Source organism: Haliaeetus albicilla, chromosome 7 (assembly GCF_947461875.1).
Source record: "Haliaeetus albicilla chromosome 7, bHalAlb1.1, whole genome shotgun sequence".
Taxonomy (NCBI): Eukaryota; Metazoa; Chordata; class Aves; order Accipitriformes; family Accipitridae; genus Haliaeetus; species Haliaeetus albicilla.
This window is the reverse complement of record NC_091489.1, coordinates 3360265-3375371: the sequence shown is the minus strand read 5'-3', so window position 1 is coordinate 3375371 and position 15107 is coordinate 3360265. Positions and strand designations below refer to the sequence as shown.

The window sequence follows — 15107 nt, the reverse complement described above, 5'->3', positions numbered from 1 at the left end:
CCTCCGTCACGTGACCCCCGAGCCAGCCTCACAGCCAGCGGGGGCTGCCATCTTGGATTCGGACAGGTATCCCGGCGGCGCCGCTGACGGTGAAGCTGCCGGCGGCCATCTTGGGTTCGGGCTGAGGGCTTTTGGCAGAGCGGGGGCGGCGGCGGCCATCTTGGGTCCGGGTTTGAAGTCAGCGGGTTCCCGGCGGCGCCCGGGGACCGGAGCGGCTGTTTTCCCCAGGGAGCCATGTTGGGTTCGGGCAGCCTTGAGCCCTCCCCGCTGGGGCCATCTTGGGGCCGGGCAGAGGCGCGGCGCCGGGTCCACGGAGTGATTGGGTGGAGGAAGGCGGTGAGTCCCCGTTGCTCTTGAGGCGGAGGCGGGGAGCGCCGCGCCCCCGGCTCCCGGCCCCCCTTCCTGCTGAGGGGGTGCCGCCGTCCGCCCTGTGTGCGGCCTGCTGGAGGGAGAGGCCTTTCCCGGGCCCTGACTCCGCGCTGGGCCGGCCCGGGGCGGGCCGTGGCAGGGGCCTAACGGGCCTGGGCGGGCCTCGCAGGGCTGTGCTGCTTTGGGCTCTCATGCGGAAAGGCTCTTGTCGTTAGTTAACCTTTCCGCTCTCGAAATATCGTCGGGGGGGGATTTTTTTGGTGACGCTTTGCCTGTGTAGTTCTTTCACGGGCGAATGTGAGCTGGTCGTGTTTTTGCCCTGAGCTGATGAGGCACCTTGTAGTTCCCCGGAGGCGGCTCTCGCTAACTCGGGCCTCTGGCTGGCCTGGAGCAGGGGGGCAGCGAGTTCACCCCTGTGTGGACCCCCACACTGGCCAGGCGCTCTGTGGGAGCTGCTTCCCTCGTTGTGATTAGGCTGATGGCTGGTTAAACATAATATATCAATAATGTTAATGTGGTAACACTGTCTGTGAGCAACAGTATCTTGCTTTATGTGAAGACTGGGGGAAAAGTATGGGTATTTGGTGGAACACATGATTTCTTTCCAACTATGGTTATCTTTAGGGATTATGAAGTTCTCGGAGCCTAAGCCTATAATCCTCGTGAGTGCATGTCATCCTTAGTCATACAAGTAATACAATTTTTTCTCATTCCAAATTGTTGTTGCTCCTAGGTGTAGCCAGTCTCCTGTGAAATGTTGAAAGGCAAACCTTCTGAAGAAGTCAAGATGAAATACCTCTGCTTTTGCCCAAGCAGGGAGGAATGGGAAGCAGTATGTGTGGTATGTGAAGTGGGAGTGTACGTATTGGTTGCGATAAGCATACGTTTGATCTAAAAATTGTACACTTTAAGCCCAGGAGAACTATGGGCGCATGAACAACTCATTAGTAACTGTGGTTATTTCAGTGAACCAATTTGCAAACCTACTGAAAGGTTGCTGCAGGAGAAAACACTGCTGTGCAGATGCATGAATTATTCCTACTTATAAGAAAAAAGAAAAGACTGCCTGGAATTTAGAATTGCAATAGAATTTCAAATTGCAGTTGAGCCAAAATCTAGTGCTAGGCTAATGAATGTTATGCTCTCAGGTTATTAGACTTACTTGAAATGTTTAATTTAAGGTAAATTTGGGATGAACTAAACCATCACCTCAAAGAGCAAGAGGAATGAGAACAAAGAAATGTAGCACAGTATTCCTTAATGGAAAGAAAAGGGAGGAGTTAGTCTGAACACTTTGTAGTTGCTCGTCTCCCGTGTATTTTCTATGAGACAAAGCTCAGGCCTCACAAGAGTAAACATGTGTAATGTTGCAAACTTATGAAGGGCCCTAATGGAAATGTGGGGCAGTTAGGAGCAGTAAAAAAGATGTCAAAGAGCTTGTAGACTGCAAGTTCTTCATCTTTTATCTCCTTCTTGCATTAAATGAAATCTGCCTGTGGTAGAAAAATAACAGGTAGCTTGAAGACTGGTTCTGACATAACATATGTGGACCTTTCAAATATCCAAATTCAATTGCAGATTTGCTTGAATGAAAAAGACTAAAGTATGCGATGACCGTGCGAAAAGTTGCACATTACCACATCCCCTTGAAATAGTTGCCTGTTGGTGATAGCTAAAGGATTCCTCTTTCAAAAACTCTGCATTGAAAGCTATAGCGCTTAATTTTATCAAACAAAATATTAATTAGATCTTCTAGGTGTTAGTGAAGCTTATGTCTGAAATAAGTTGTTTATGTTAATAGATACTAGGAGGACTTGCCACCACCAACAGGATGTTATTGGAAAAACAAAGCAAACAGAAGTGGGTGGTGTTTAATAACTTTCCTAGAGGTGGCAGTACTTGAACAGAAGCCAGGAATCCAGTTCCCCATGCTGTCTTATCATCACCTGATAATTAAAAAGGTAATGCAAACTGTAAGTCCTCTGTGCAGTTTGAACACTGAATTGACATAACTCTACAGTATCCACTGTGTGTAGAGGAAGGGGGCAACAAGAAGGGAAGATGGCCTTAACATTTGCTAAGCTGTGTGATGCTTTCAGAAGAGCAAAAATCAGATCATATTATGACCACAGCAGAGCTTGCAAGAACTTTTCTGTATGTGTGTATCTACCAGTAGAACAGACTGCAAGGATTTAACTTACTGCTGCTACACTTCAGTTCAACATCCAGCCCAGACTTAGGAGGCTTCTGGCAGAAATAAAAATCTATTTTTTCATTAATTTGTATGTGAAGGATGTGTACAGCCCTTGGCCATGTGCCAGCGGTCAGTACCGAAGAAGCTCCAGCCCTGGCATTTATCGGAGCTGGAACTGGAACTGCAAGTCTGTTCTAAGGAAAAACACAAAGGGATGTGACGCTTGAGAGGCTGTGTATGCCGGCAGGTGCCTTCCATATTGGCGTCACCACTAGATGTCAGTGCATGAAGCTACTTCTTCACCCTGAACAAGCTACTGAAATTGGGAATCGGCTTGGGAAGAGGGGGCGATTTCTTCAGGGTGCAACACCGGTCTTACAAGATCCCTACTCGGGTTAAGCTCCCTTTAATAAGGTTTTTAAGACAGACTTGCAGTCTCTTAACTCTGTCAGAATTTTCCAAGTAGGAAATGAGGAATTTCCTGACACTACACCAGAAGAAAGTTTAGCAAGTGCTTGATGACTTGAAATTAAGTGTTAAATCACACAACAGTGATTTTTTGTTTTTAAATCCTTGGTTATTGAATATATGTAGGTGCCAGATTGCCACTGATGTCAGCAGAGTTAGCTACCTGAAATCTCTTAGCCCTGAAGATCTCACTGAATCTGTTGAAATCTCTCTAGGCCTTTAGCATCACTAAAACTGTTTGGAACTTCAGCTTAGGTACATTCACTGTTGTATTTTTTAAGAAAAAAACAAAAAACTATCTATCTCTTGCTGAATCTTAGAAAATACAGTCAATGAAAAGGGAATATTCAGTAAAACTAATCTCCATAAACAGGTAGAAGCATCAATAGGTTGAAATTAGGTTTAAAACCCTCATCTCCTGCCTTGGTTCCCACTTGCTGTGGAGACATGGCATTGAGTGAGCTGCCTGCGGGACCTTAATGTAGCCATCACTTATATTAGTGATAATGTAAAGTAGGCTTGCTTATGTAGGAATTGTTATGAAGCAGAATAAATGCTTGTAAAGTACTTCAGGTTTTCAGTTGCTAAGTGCTTTATAAATGTTAAAGCATTCACTTTAATTGCTTTGTGTGTTATTTGCTACGATGCATTCCTGCAGGGCTACTTTACCTACTTAAGCATGTTTTAAAGCAAGTGAGAGAAATGCTATATAATGAAAATACACCAGAAAAATATCTGAAGTGCCATACTTGAATAAATCTTACTTGCTTTTAGGTATCATCTCAGTCCAGCTCTGGGGGCTAGAGTTACAGAAAGACTAGAATAATGACAAAGTGCTACAAATATCCAGAGCACTGTTACACAGATATGAAGATCCAGGACGGCTGCTTCTTTTACCTTCACATTTTCAGAAGGTAAGTAGAGGTGGCTTCCCTCTGGTTTGGGTTCCAGCTTAATATTTTTAAATGTTTTGGGGTTTAGGTGTGGTAGGTCTAGACGATAGAGCAGCATCAGAGAACCTCTTGACCCAAGCATGTAAACCTTGAAGAATTCCTGATCCAATTTGATGTGTCTTAAAGACCCATATGTGAGTGGGTCACTGTCTCTCACAAGGGCACTTTTACTGTAGAGTAACTGAGGGCTAGCTGCTGTTTGCTGGCTGTATTTTTGGACAGGGCCTGAGCAACCTGATCTATGTTGGCCTGGTTCTGGGTGGGGGTTGGAGCCTAAATCATTCTGACTGTCACTAGCTGAGAAGCTTGAACTTCATGGGTTCTTGACAAAGTATATTCAGTGATGTGCAGACGGGCTAAATGCAGATATGTGTATACAAATGGTAGAAGGTGCAAGGCACAGAATTTAGTGTGGTAGAAAATCTGCTGTGGAACCTGGGCTAGCAACGAGCTTGACCTGATACATTTTTGAGTCTTTACTTCTGTTTACAGATGAAGAGGCCAGCTCTCCAGTGGGCCTTGGTACACTTCAGAAGCAAACCCAACAGCAGTGTATTTAATTCAGATAATCATAGTGCTGAAGCTAGCCTAGCCTGTGGGATTTATTTCCAAATTAGCATAGTATTTTTTACTTTCACATTAAAAAAAAAAAAATACATCAGCTGTTGCACATCAGGAAGACTCCAGTTTTGAGAGGATGTGTTTGCAGACAGTTCAGCAAACAGCTTGGGGCTGGGGGGTGTATGTGTTTATTTTTTTAAAGCCTGAAGCTAGTTTAGATTTGAATGGATACTGACTTGTAGTATAAATAGTCACAGAAGCCCCTGTATGGAGAATCGTGGCCATGTACCATGCATTGAGCTGAAGGTCTTGCAGAACACAACTAGCTGTAGATGGATAAGGGTGTTGCAGTAAACTTGAACAGAATCTATGCACTTGCTCTTTCCCCCGGGTTCTGGCATGCAGACATCTGAGTAGAGTCTGTGTTTTCTGGCATCAGGAGCAAGGTCAATCCAGTTTGGCCTACTTTTTTTTTTTTTTTTTTTTTAAATTATAAGGGGAAAAAAATCCAGTCTGAGTTTTGCTGAAAGCAGAAGTTTTTCACTTAGTTACAGCCGAATATAGCCGCACTTCCTGGTTCCCTCCCTCCCTCCCCTGGGTCTCATAGTATAATCTAATTATTAAATAGTTGCAATAAAAGTACATTTTGCCCTGGCAGGACTAAAGCCTATTGATAGGCCAGATATTTTTATGCCATCCTCGTCCTGTTCCTACCAAAATGGGTTATTTTTTGGATCCTCTTGTCTGCTTTTGGATTTGTGATCTGCTCCTTTAATACATTCCTTCCAGTCTAGGCAGTGCTCTCCAACTGCCTGGCACTGATGTTAATGCCTTGCTTCCTAATCAATCAAGTCCTCTGCATGCTTCCTTAAAGGAAAACTCTGTTCATGTTGTTCAGCCCAATGACACAAACTTTCACAGGTGTAAGAAACATTTGTCACCAAAGATGACACTGATGTGGGAAATGAAGGCGAAACTTTATCCTGTTTGGCATTTCTGAGCCCATCCTGTGGGCAGTTCTTTTTTGTAAAACTGACTGTGGTACTGTGGGCAACTAGCCACAGACTTTGTAGCTCAGTTTCCAGCTGACATGAGTATCTTGATTGTAGTAAGAACTTTGGGGATATTAAGAAGAGGTTATGTGTGAGTATAGTAGGGACAGAATTTGTCTTTGCTTGCTCTGCTAATTAAAGAGTGATCCCTAATCACCATATTCTGTGCCTCGGGTATCTGCCTGCAGTAGTGGAGGTAGAGGGATAATTTAGGATGTGCCTACTGTTTAGATCCAAAGTGAAAATAGGAGGCAGGTAACAGAAACCAAATGTCACCCCAAACTAAAGGGTGGAGTATACTTGGAGGCTCAGCCAAAGGTCAAGAAAATAAGCCTTAAGACAAGAGTAAGAGAGAATTGTAGAAAGACAACGTGGAATTAAGAACCAGAGCTGGGCAAAATGATTTTGAGAACAACAGGCTACTACCAGTTTGGTACATTGAGCAACACCATTGCTGGGATGGTCTGATTGACTCCGATATCAAATAGGCATCAATTTCGCGGCTTCTCTGTTTAGGCAGGATTTTCTTTCCCTTAGTTTCCTAGGAGACTGGTTAGCTCTATGCCTTAACACCGAAGGAGTCAAAGAAACACCAAAATGAGTGCAAATTGACAATACAGAATGGATGGAGAATGGGAGGATATATCTGGAGGAAGCATATCACAAGATGAGAGCAGTAGCTTTTAGAGCAGTTTGTATCCTGTGATATGGTCACTGTCCTTTATACCTCTAATTATTAAAAAACATAGTCTTACTTGGAGAAATTTGTCAGATGACTAAAGATTGGGGTGAGCAATGTTATTGCTTTCCGGGGGCTTGTGTCCTGTTAGAAGTGTGCTGCTGCAAAATGGCTGTTCCTAGGATAAGGTTTATGTGCCAGCTGGAACTGCTGATTTCCTTTGAAACTCCTGTTTTTGTAATTATTCATGGCAAAAAAAAAAAAAAGTTTCTTCCCATATGAACTTCTGGCTTGCTGAGCTCCGAGGTGAGCCAAGTAGGTTATTTTCTTCAGTGTCTGCATTTTTTCCTAATTACATTGTGCCAGTTGTTACCACACAGTTTTATGTACCTGTGCTTCCAAATTCGTTAAGTTCCATGTTCTGGAAAAGTTCAGCAGCACTTCTTGGGGAGCTTGTCTTGGGACTGCCTTGTATCTATGAGGGAATAATATTCTTGTGCCAAATACAGCCCTTTATGTAAACTTTTTTTTCTATATCATGTTTCTAACACTTTCTAATCTAACTCGGTTTCAGGAAGTAGAAAGGTAGTGCTGTGTGACTGAGCTGCCATGCTTTGCCAGACAGTAGCTGATGGGTGAACTAGAGCTCTAATTGCTGACACTCTTCTGGGCAAACTGTCCTAAAAACATAACGCTTCCTTTAACACACATTCTCCTAACTGCCATTCCTTAATGGTGAACGTTTTACATCTAATGCAGCCCATGTTATTCTGGGAAATCTTACTAAGTCTCTGATGTTGGCTAACTGCTGAATCCATGTGGTTGGGCATGGGAGGAGAAACAAGATCATCTCTCAGGATGGGATAGGTGGCATCTAACAGCACAGATTACAAGTCCTGGTGTCCCCTGTCCCCTAGATGTGTTGTGTCCTGCTGGAGACAACCTTTGCGTGTCACTTTGAACAGTCAAATGCCAGCTCCTGCATAGATGCACAGCCTGGCACAAAGCAAGGGATTGCCCTGAATGCCATCAGCACTATAAAAGAAAACTGGAAATCATGTACCCAAACTTCTGCAAGTGTATGATGACAGGATCCCAAAGAAGATAATAAACTTCATCCCTGCTGTGTCTGTTTCCCAGCAGGAGAAGCTGCAGGGTCACAGCAGTGGGATGATCAGATGGCTCTTGTAGTGGGTAGAAGGAACCCAAGCAGTAGCGGAGGATGTTGCAGCAGCAGGAGGTATGAGACATGCTTTATTATAGCTGTAGTTTTGAGTCCCTTGTCTGTTTTGAATTGATCTGTCGGTACTTGACTGACTTGCTCTCCTTGGTCTCCTTGTACTCATTTACATGCTCTATTATGATGTTGGCAGTGCTGGACATCCGTGATTACTTTTAAGTGCACTCTTTCTTTCTGGTATATTGATGATTCATACTATTAGGAGAGGCTTCCTGCCTTTCCATGACTTCGTGAAAATGATCTATTTCATAATGTCTCCTTACTCTTAGCAGGGCTTGTGCTCTGTTCCCAAAACTCCCACTGTTTTCACTGCAAGCATGACCAGACTGTGAAATAGCTTGGCTGGTCTGGTGAATAATCTGTTAGTCTCTTTTAATAAACTGCAGTTTTATTTATCTTGCTGCTCTTTAGAGCTTTTCATCTCAAAACATTTGAGTGCAGAAACTGTCCGGTAGTGAAATGCAGCCATCTCTCTTGGGGATAGAGTGGGAGGCAGACAGGCAGGCATTTTACTCCACAGTTTAGAGTGAGAGGAATTTTGTTCAAGGACAATGAGGGAAAGCTTAGCTTGTATGCTGAATGACCCTTTGATCTTCCACGTTCATGCTCAGCTGATCAGGACTTTAAATCTAAGCTCTGTCTCCCTCCTACCCATAGCAAACAGCCAGAAATATAATCTCATTTAGGACTTGAGCACTGGACCAGAATGACAGGACTGCAATGGTAACTGTTCAGCCTTACATGTTTCCTATTTGCCTGTCACTTCCTCAAGTGATGCTGACATAAAGCTAAAGAATGGTGGGTAGCAGTTCTGGGATGTGTAGTAGGGTGTACTCAGAGAGGTCCAATGGGGAAGGGAAGGCCAGGCCTGTTACACAAAAATACTTTCCTGCATGCCTGTAAATACTGAGGAACCGGACAGTGCTGTAGTGTTAAAAGGTGGCTTTCTGGAACACACTGAATAGGTCGGTTCATAGCCGTGAGATGCATTTGATAATTCTGAAGCTTTGTGGTGTTTGCTAATTGTGATGAAATGACTGGCTTTCTGAGGCTCTGAAAACAGAATAGGTAACTGGTGGTGTGGTAGGTCAGCTCTGCTCCTGTGCAAGAAGGCTACAAGAAACTGCTGCAGCTGAAGCAATGGAAACAAGCAAGCAGAGTATGATACAAAGTTGGATCCTTGACCTGCAGCCCTTGAGCAGTTGTAAAAGATCGTGTTACTTCTGCTACTATGCAGCACATCATTAGGAACCTTAATTACGGGGAGATGACTGCACTGCGTAGGCTAGAGTGTAGCCTGCAGGAACATAGGAACTTTTATAACACTTACTCTGTGGTGTGTGTCTTTGTTGGGGAAGGATACAGAAAGGCCTGTTCTTGTTGCAAGTAAACTTGGCTGGCTGATAATGTGCAACTCAGCTAGTATGGCTGTAGCCCATTTGACAGGTAACAGCTGGTGCTTTCTTGCCTCTTCCTACATATTAAAGCAAAATGTGGGTTTTTAAACCTTGAGGGAAGCATTTGGTGAAAGCAGAACTTGGACTTGAGACGGAGTGGTGCTTTGCTTAGTTGTGCTGAACCACTTCATTTTTTATTTTTTTTTTTTCAGTATTCCTTGCTGTATTTATAGCATGAGATATGGTGAGAACAATCAGAGGCACAGGTGTGACCTCCTTTATGCTAAAACAAAGCAGCACAGAGGAGTGAATATTTTTAGTTTGTTCCAGCTGTGGGTATTGGGTTCAAATTGCAGTGCCTTAAAAAGGCAGTATGGCAGAGAAACTGAAAGGTGAATTTGAATTTCTAGGTTGGAAGGACTGACTCTGAAGGGTTCCTAGAAAAGTTGAGCTACCAGTCTGTCAGTGAAAAAAGAATATGGTCAAAACTCCTCTATTTGGCATTTATAACTATTTTTCACTGCAGTTTTATGTTCTTTTGAACACCTGTACTTTGGTAGTTCCCTCTCCATTTCATTTTCTTACATTTAATTTCCTGTTTCTTTGCTAATAGCTACTATGGACTTGGGAAGGAAATATTTTTAGGAGAAGTGTCTTTGACTTGAAGAAATGTCTGTGTACAGAGTAGCAGCAAGGTTTCCAAGATCAGCTAGGTATGGTTTTACCTTGTTGCTGCAGTGGGAGCTGGGATAGGAAGAACTGTTAGGAGAATAGACACTTGAGGACCCTTGTTTAGTTTAAAACTTAATTTTAGGTTGCAAGATTACATGAACAGAGAAATGCTTGAACTGTCTTCTGGTGAATGCTGTTAACTCTCAGAAATGCCCCCTAACGCTATTGCTGTTCTGGAATGTTCCCCTACCCTTAGGACAGTCCTGAGCAGAGATCGTTGTGCCTCCTTGTGTGACCGGGTTTCCGCCTTAGCAGAGACCTTGCAGCGCTCCTTGCTAGAAGAGATAGGGATGATTAGTTTGATGGGTGGCATTTTGTTTGTTTTCTAAGATCTAATAACCAAAGCTGTGGCTTCTGTCTCATCTTTGCTTCCATCAGGAGGTATGTTCTGTCTTTTCCTTTCACAACTGCAGTATTGCAATATATGCCACCTCTCCCCCCCGGCCTGACCCCCCAGGGTTTTTCTAGAAGCAAGATGGCACTGTCTTGTTTCCCATCTGTTGCCTGATTACATGCAAAGAGCAACAGCCGGCCTTGTGAGCAGAGAGATACAGGAAGAAGATGGGGAGTGCTGCTCTGCTGCGATAGCCACTGGGGGAGACCAACTGTCTGCTGCTGCTGTCACAACCGCTCCTCTCCAGAGAGGTTGGCACGAAGCCCGGGCTACTTTGCCACCTCATGCCTTTCCCCCTCTTCTTATCTAGCCATGCCACAGCTTCCCAGGCTGCTCGGTTAGATAGATCAGCCCTACCCTTTTCACTTGGACAGATGCTTCCTTTCCCTAAACCCATGTAACTGTGTCCGTCTGGAGGCAGAATATAGGCCAGGAGCTGGAGCAGGTGGAGTCTGCTTGTAGGTTTAGTAGAGGTGGGGTGAGTTGAAAGCGTGGAATGTAATGACCTTCATTTGAGGACTGGTTAGACTATGTTTTATGGGACTAGAACAAGGAAAAAAAGCCTCCGTGTTGCGATGTCTTTTCAAGAAATCAAACAACATGGTATAATTACAAGGTTTAAATGGATCATCAGAAATGATACTTGAGGAACAGAAGGTCAGAGGATGGTGAACAATGGGCTGCTGAGAGCCCTGGGCAGGTGGAAGGACCTTTTTTCCTCTGCACCTGCCAGATGTGAGACTGCAGGGACAAATGGAGGTGCGGCAGCTTGGAGGAACCTACTCTTGAAAGCAGGGCCAGATTCCCAAACGCTTAGCACTGGTGAAAAACTGTCTTTAGTACTTACGGCTTCAACTTTGCCTCCCCCAAAATCCTTGGCACCTCATATCCTGAGCATTCAATTTTTCTTCCTATGGCCCTATCCAGAGCTTTGGCTTTGTCATTCCTGAAACTATATTCCCCCATAGCCTCCCTTCTGGGCCTACAAATAGGTCTGTGTTCTCAGGTTTTTTCATCCCTCTTCTTTTAAGTAGCAGTTGATTCCTGCAGGTGACATGAGATGGGAGATAGCAGAAGGAACAGAAGTTTTCTGGAAACATGAGCTCAGCAAAGCTCACTTGAGTCAAAGGCTTTTGGTGGTGGGAAAGATGGGGAACCAAAGGAGAAAGGTCCTCGTCCAGCTCTCGTTGAAGCTGGTGTTCCCAAGGGTCAGATCCGACGAGCAGGCTGGAAAGCGAGTCACCTCCTTGGTACAAAACGTGGAACACGAGCAGCGAGGCCGATGCCTGATCCTGCCCCAGCTCCGCGAGGGACTGCACCCGTCGAGCTCCGCCGGCACCGTGAAACCACATCGGCCAGCCTGTACCTGTGTCTGACAGAACTAGTTATGCTGTATGACCAGCACAAAAAACCCCAACTTCAACATTTTGATTTCTGTTCTCCTTTTTCCAGCTATATATTTTTTTTAAACTCTTAATTCAGCCTGGGAGGGGTTGTGGTATCTTGAATTTCAGATGTCTGAGGGGCACACAAAATTAGAAGCTCACTCAGCAGTAAAACTTGCAGTAGAATTTTCCACAACAGGTTTTTCTAGTTTAAAAGCGAACAACAACTGCGGTGTTTGCTTTGCTTAGAGCAGAGCTCAGGTAAAAGTGGGGGGAGAACCCCAAACCCTAAAAGCTGATAAAATCCTCGCCTGCTTTCGGGAGGGGGTGTGGATTAGGGGACCCGAGAGCTTAGTGCTGGAAACCTGCACTCTAATCTTGATTATTCTTAAGCTTTCTGCTTCTTTCTACCTTTCTCTTTCGTCTCGTGGTGGGGGCGGGGGGGAAGGACGGGTTGCAAAGTCCTGGGACGGCTGGGCCTTGCGCTTCCCGCTGCCGCCGTGCCCCGAGGGTGAGGCGGGAAGGGAGGCCGGTGGGGGGGAGCGGAGGGGGGACCCGTCCCGGTGCGGCGGCCGCTGCCCGCCTTCCTCCTCCTCCTCCCTCCCAAGGTGAAAGAGAAACCGGGCCCGCCCACGTGATCCGCCGGCGCGGAACACAAACACTGCCAGGCGTTTCTGATTTGTCTTCGCGGGGAAGGGGCGGGGCGTAAGAGGAGGCTTGCGATTGGTTCCCTTCCAGTAGTGTGGGCTGTACGCGGCTGTCCCCTGTTGCGATTGGTTCCGCAGCCGCTACGGGGAGGGAGAGAGGGCACGGCTTGCGCATCTCTTCCCTCTTTTGATTGGTTCTGACGCGAGGCATGACGCCTCTTAAGGGTGACCGCATTTCTGATTGGCTAAGCCTTACAGCGCGTGCTGGGGGGAGGAGCTTGCAGAGAGCTCTCATTGGCTTTCGTTAACGAGGGCGGATCGGCTGGCTGCGGACACCCAATGATCGCCGGGCTCCTCCCGCCGGCACCGCCCCCGGAGCGCTGATAAACGGCGTTGGCGGAGCTGGGGGAGTCAGTGCGGCGGCTGGCGCGGGCGGGACGGGCATGGCGGGGGCGGCCGGCGCCTCCTGCTGCTGCCGCGGCGGGGCGGGGGGGCTCCAGCCGCTCCGCGCCACCGTCCCCTTCCAGCTCCAGCAGCGCCGCGGAGACGGGGGCCGGGCAGGTAACGGTGGGAGGGAGGGAGGAGGTGGGCGACCCCCGCCGCCGGTGCGCAGTCGGGTCCACGGGCAGCCTCGGGGCTGCAGCCCCGCGTGTCTCCTGCAGCCGGGCTGGGGTTCCGAACCGGTAGCAAAGAGCCGCTCCGCCGGTTCCCAGCGGCACCTCCTGGGGGCTTGCAGCGGCCGGTCCTGGTGCGAACCGCCCCACAGCGTGCCCCCGCGGGGGAGCGTTTCTTCGCCCCGGGCCCCGGCGGCTGAGATGGGGTCGAGGCGGAGCCGTCCTGGGTCCCTGCGGCGGGGGGGGACGCGGTGCTGTGCGCGCCGACACCTCCCGTCCTCCCCGGGGCCGCGGAGGCAGTGCTGGGATTAATTAGAGAAAACTACCGTGTGCTCGGGAGGCTTCTCCTAACTGATGCTGCGTGGGTGGAAGTGAAAGAGAAAGGAGAGAACCAAGGGCAGAGGAGAGGGGAAAAGAAAACGAGGTGGGGGAGGACACGACACCAAAGACAATGAGCGAAGGAAAACTTCAAACCCCGAAACAGCCGAGCTGCTTAAAACGCTGCCCGTGGGCTGTGGTCACACACGCGAGGGGTTGAGCTTTGATCTCCGGCCCCGTGGGGTCCACAGATCTCCCTTCCGTGCTGGCTTCCTTGCAGGCAGGACGTGTCCCTGCTTGCGGTCTCCCGTGACAATGAGTTGCCTATTTGGAGGTGGCTTCCCAAAAAAACGGAGCCCTGTGTTTTATGCAGCTGATCTGGCTTGATAAAGAAGCAATAATTTGATTGGCGCTAATGGCTATTTGGCCCTAATTGCATTACTGAGATTTTTCTGACCACTTCAGGAATGCTTATTTAAATATAACTTTTTGGTCACCTAATAATAATCTTTGGCTTTATGTACGTATTACTTTTGGCTGTTCACGGGACTGCTTTTGGATGTTGGGTTCTTGCTTGGCTGTTCATTATCTCCAGTGTTAAAATAGCAATGAAACACTTTTTGGGTTAAATGTAAGATTAAACAGACCTCTGGAACAGAGAGAAATATTTGTCAAGCTTTGGGCCAGCTGATCTTGGTGGCATCTGTTCAGAGTGCTGGTCTCTTGTTTAACACAGTGGCTCTGCTTTGCAGAGGACAGTGCTGCAGCCCATCCTACAATGAGAATTAATGGTCTTTCCTGAAGTGTCCTGCATTTCACTGCTTGAGACTTAGAGTCATTCCTGCCACTGGCAGGGTTGGTATCGATCAGGGAAGCTATTAAAAAGCTTTTTGCTCAATTTACACTTGAAACAAGTTAATGAAATAAATTCTTTGGAGTGCTAGCCTCTCCTTCCCACTCAACAGTGTGGTGAAGTTGCTGTGAAGAGGGCAATTAGTCAGTAGCTTCAGACCTTATGAAGAAAATAAAGCGAATCTCAAAGAAAGGAGAGCCAGGCTGCCTGTGATCTCTTGGTTGCATTAGAGCCCTGTACTGTACCTACTCCAAAGCATAGCGAATACCGTGCAGCTTTCTGAGGGCAAAACGGCTAGAGCGCCACTGAGATGAACCAGAATTGCTGGTCTTCATTTCTTCCTGGCTCTGTGCCTCACTGTTCAGGCTCTAGGAGCTTGAATTTTTCCTCTTGATCATAGTAATTTCATCTACAGTTTTGGAAGTGTTGAAATTTCCATTGCTCTCTGCCTCATCACTCTTCGTAAGCTTCAGTTTGTTCCCTGCATGTGTGGGAGCTGTAGCAGTAAACTGGCAGGGTTTAACTGAAAACTGGTATCCTGGTGATTCATAATCTAACACTTTTGCTCCTACCTTTTGGGAGCTCAGCATGGAAATCCGTTGCTTTATCACATCTTTCCTCATTTGCTGACTTTCTGAATTGCTCTCAAGCCTCATGGCGGCTGGGTGCTGGGGATCTCTGTGGTTCTGGCTTGGGGTTTTAGAAGAAGAGGTAGAGTGATCTGGGGTCTGATCCTGCAGCTGCTCTGATAATAGAGGATCCCATTGAGATGAGGAGCAGCTGCTGAGTGTCTCAAAGGGCTTCTGTTAAAAGGAAGAGCTAGAGCTGGGGGATGCCAGGAATGAGGTCTAAGAATATTTTAAAAGGAGTTGACTTGCTGTTTAGAAATCCAGGATGTCAGGACTAAGAGTGATGAATCTCATGTATGTCATTGGGGTCAGTTTTTTTTAAATTCCTTATCTCTTCAGTGATGTGGCTTTTGGTGGTGAAGTAGATAATGTGTTAGTGTTTGATCCTCCTCAGGTGTAGCCCAGACCCATCCCTGTTGCATCCATTTATGCCAGGTTAGGTGGCTCGGAGGCAGCTGCTGGGGTAGTCAGAGCTCTGCAGGTGCTATAACACTGGCAAGGTTATATGTTCTCTGTGGTGGGATGAGCTTTGTGGAGACTTTGAAGTTTAAATCGGTTAACGGCAATGCTGGTGCTGTTTGTGGCCTCGGTTGTTTCCTCCAAAGCCCACACCGGAGCACAT

The 15107-nt window shown here is 46.7% G+C and overlaps 1 protein-coding gene across 7 annotated transcripts in view; it reads left to right on the top strand.

Moving 5' to 3' along the window:
* Positions 1-47: 47 nt before the first annotated feature.
* Positions 48-15107, top strand: part of FAM117A (family with sequence similarity 117 member A) — a 33831-nt gene continuing 18771 nt past the window's right edge. For 3 of the 7 annotated variants that reach the window (XM_069786555.1, XM_069786554.1, XM_069786553.1), the window contains exon 1: positions 12493-12632. In XM_069786555.1, coding sequence (XP_069642656.1) covers positions 12515-12632 — 118 coding nt within the window. In that variant the 5' untranslated portion in view covers positions 12493-12514. Of the gene's footprint in view, positions 67-154; positions 337-1102; positions 1228-2170; positions 2331-3805; positions 3946-12492; positions 12633-15107 lie in introns of those variants that run through there. The other 4 variants (XM_069786557.1, XM_069786558.1, XM_069786556.1 and 1 more) reach the window with 4 other exon arrangements.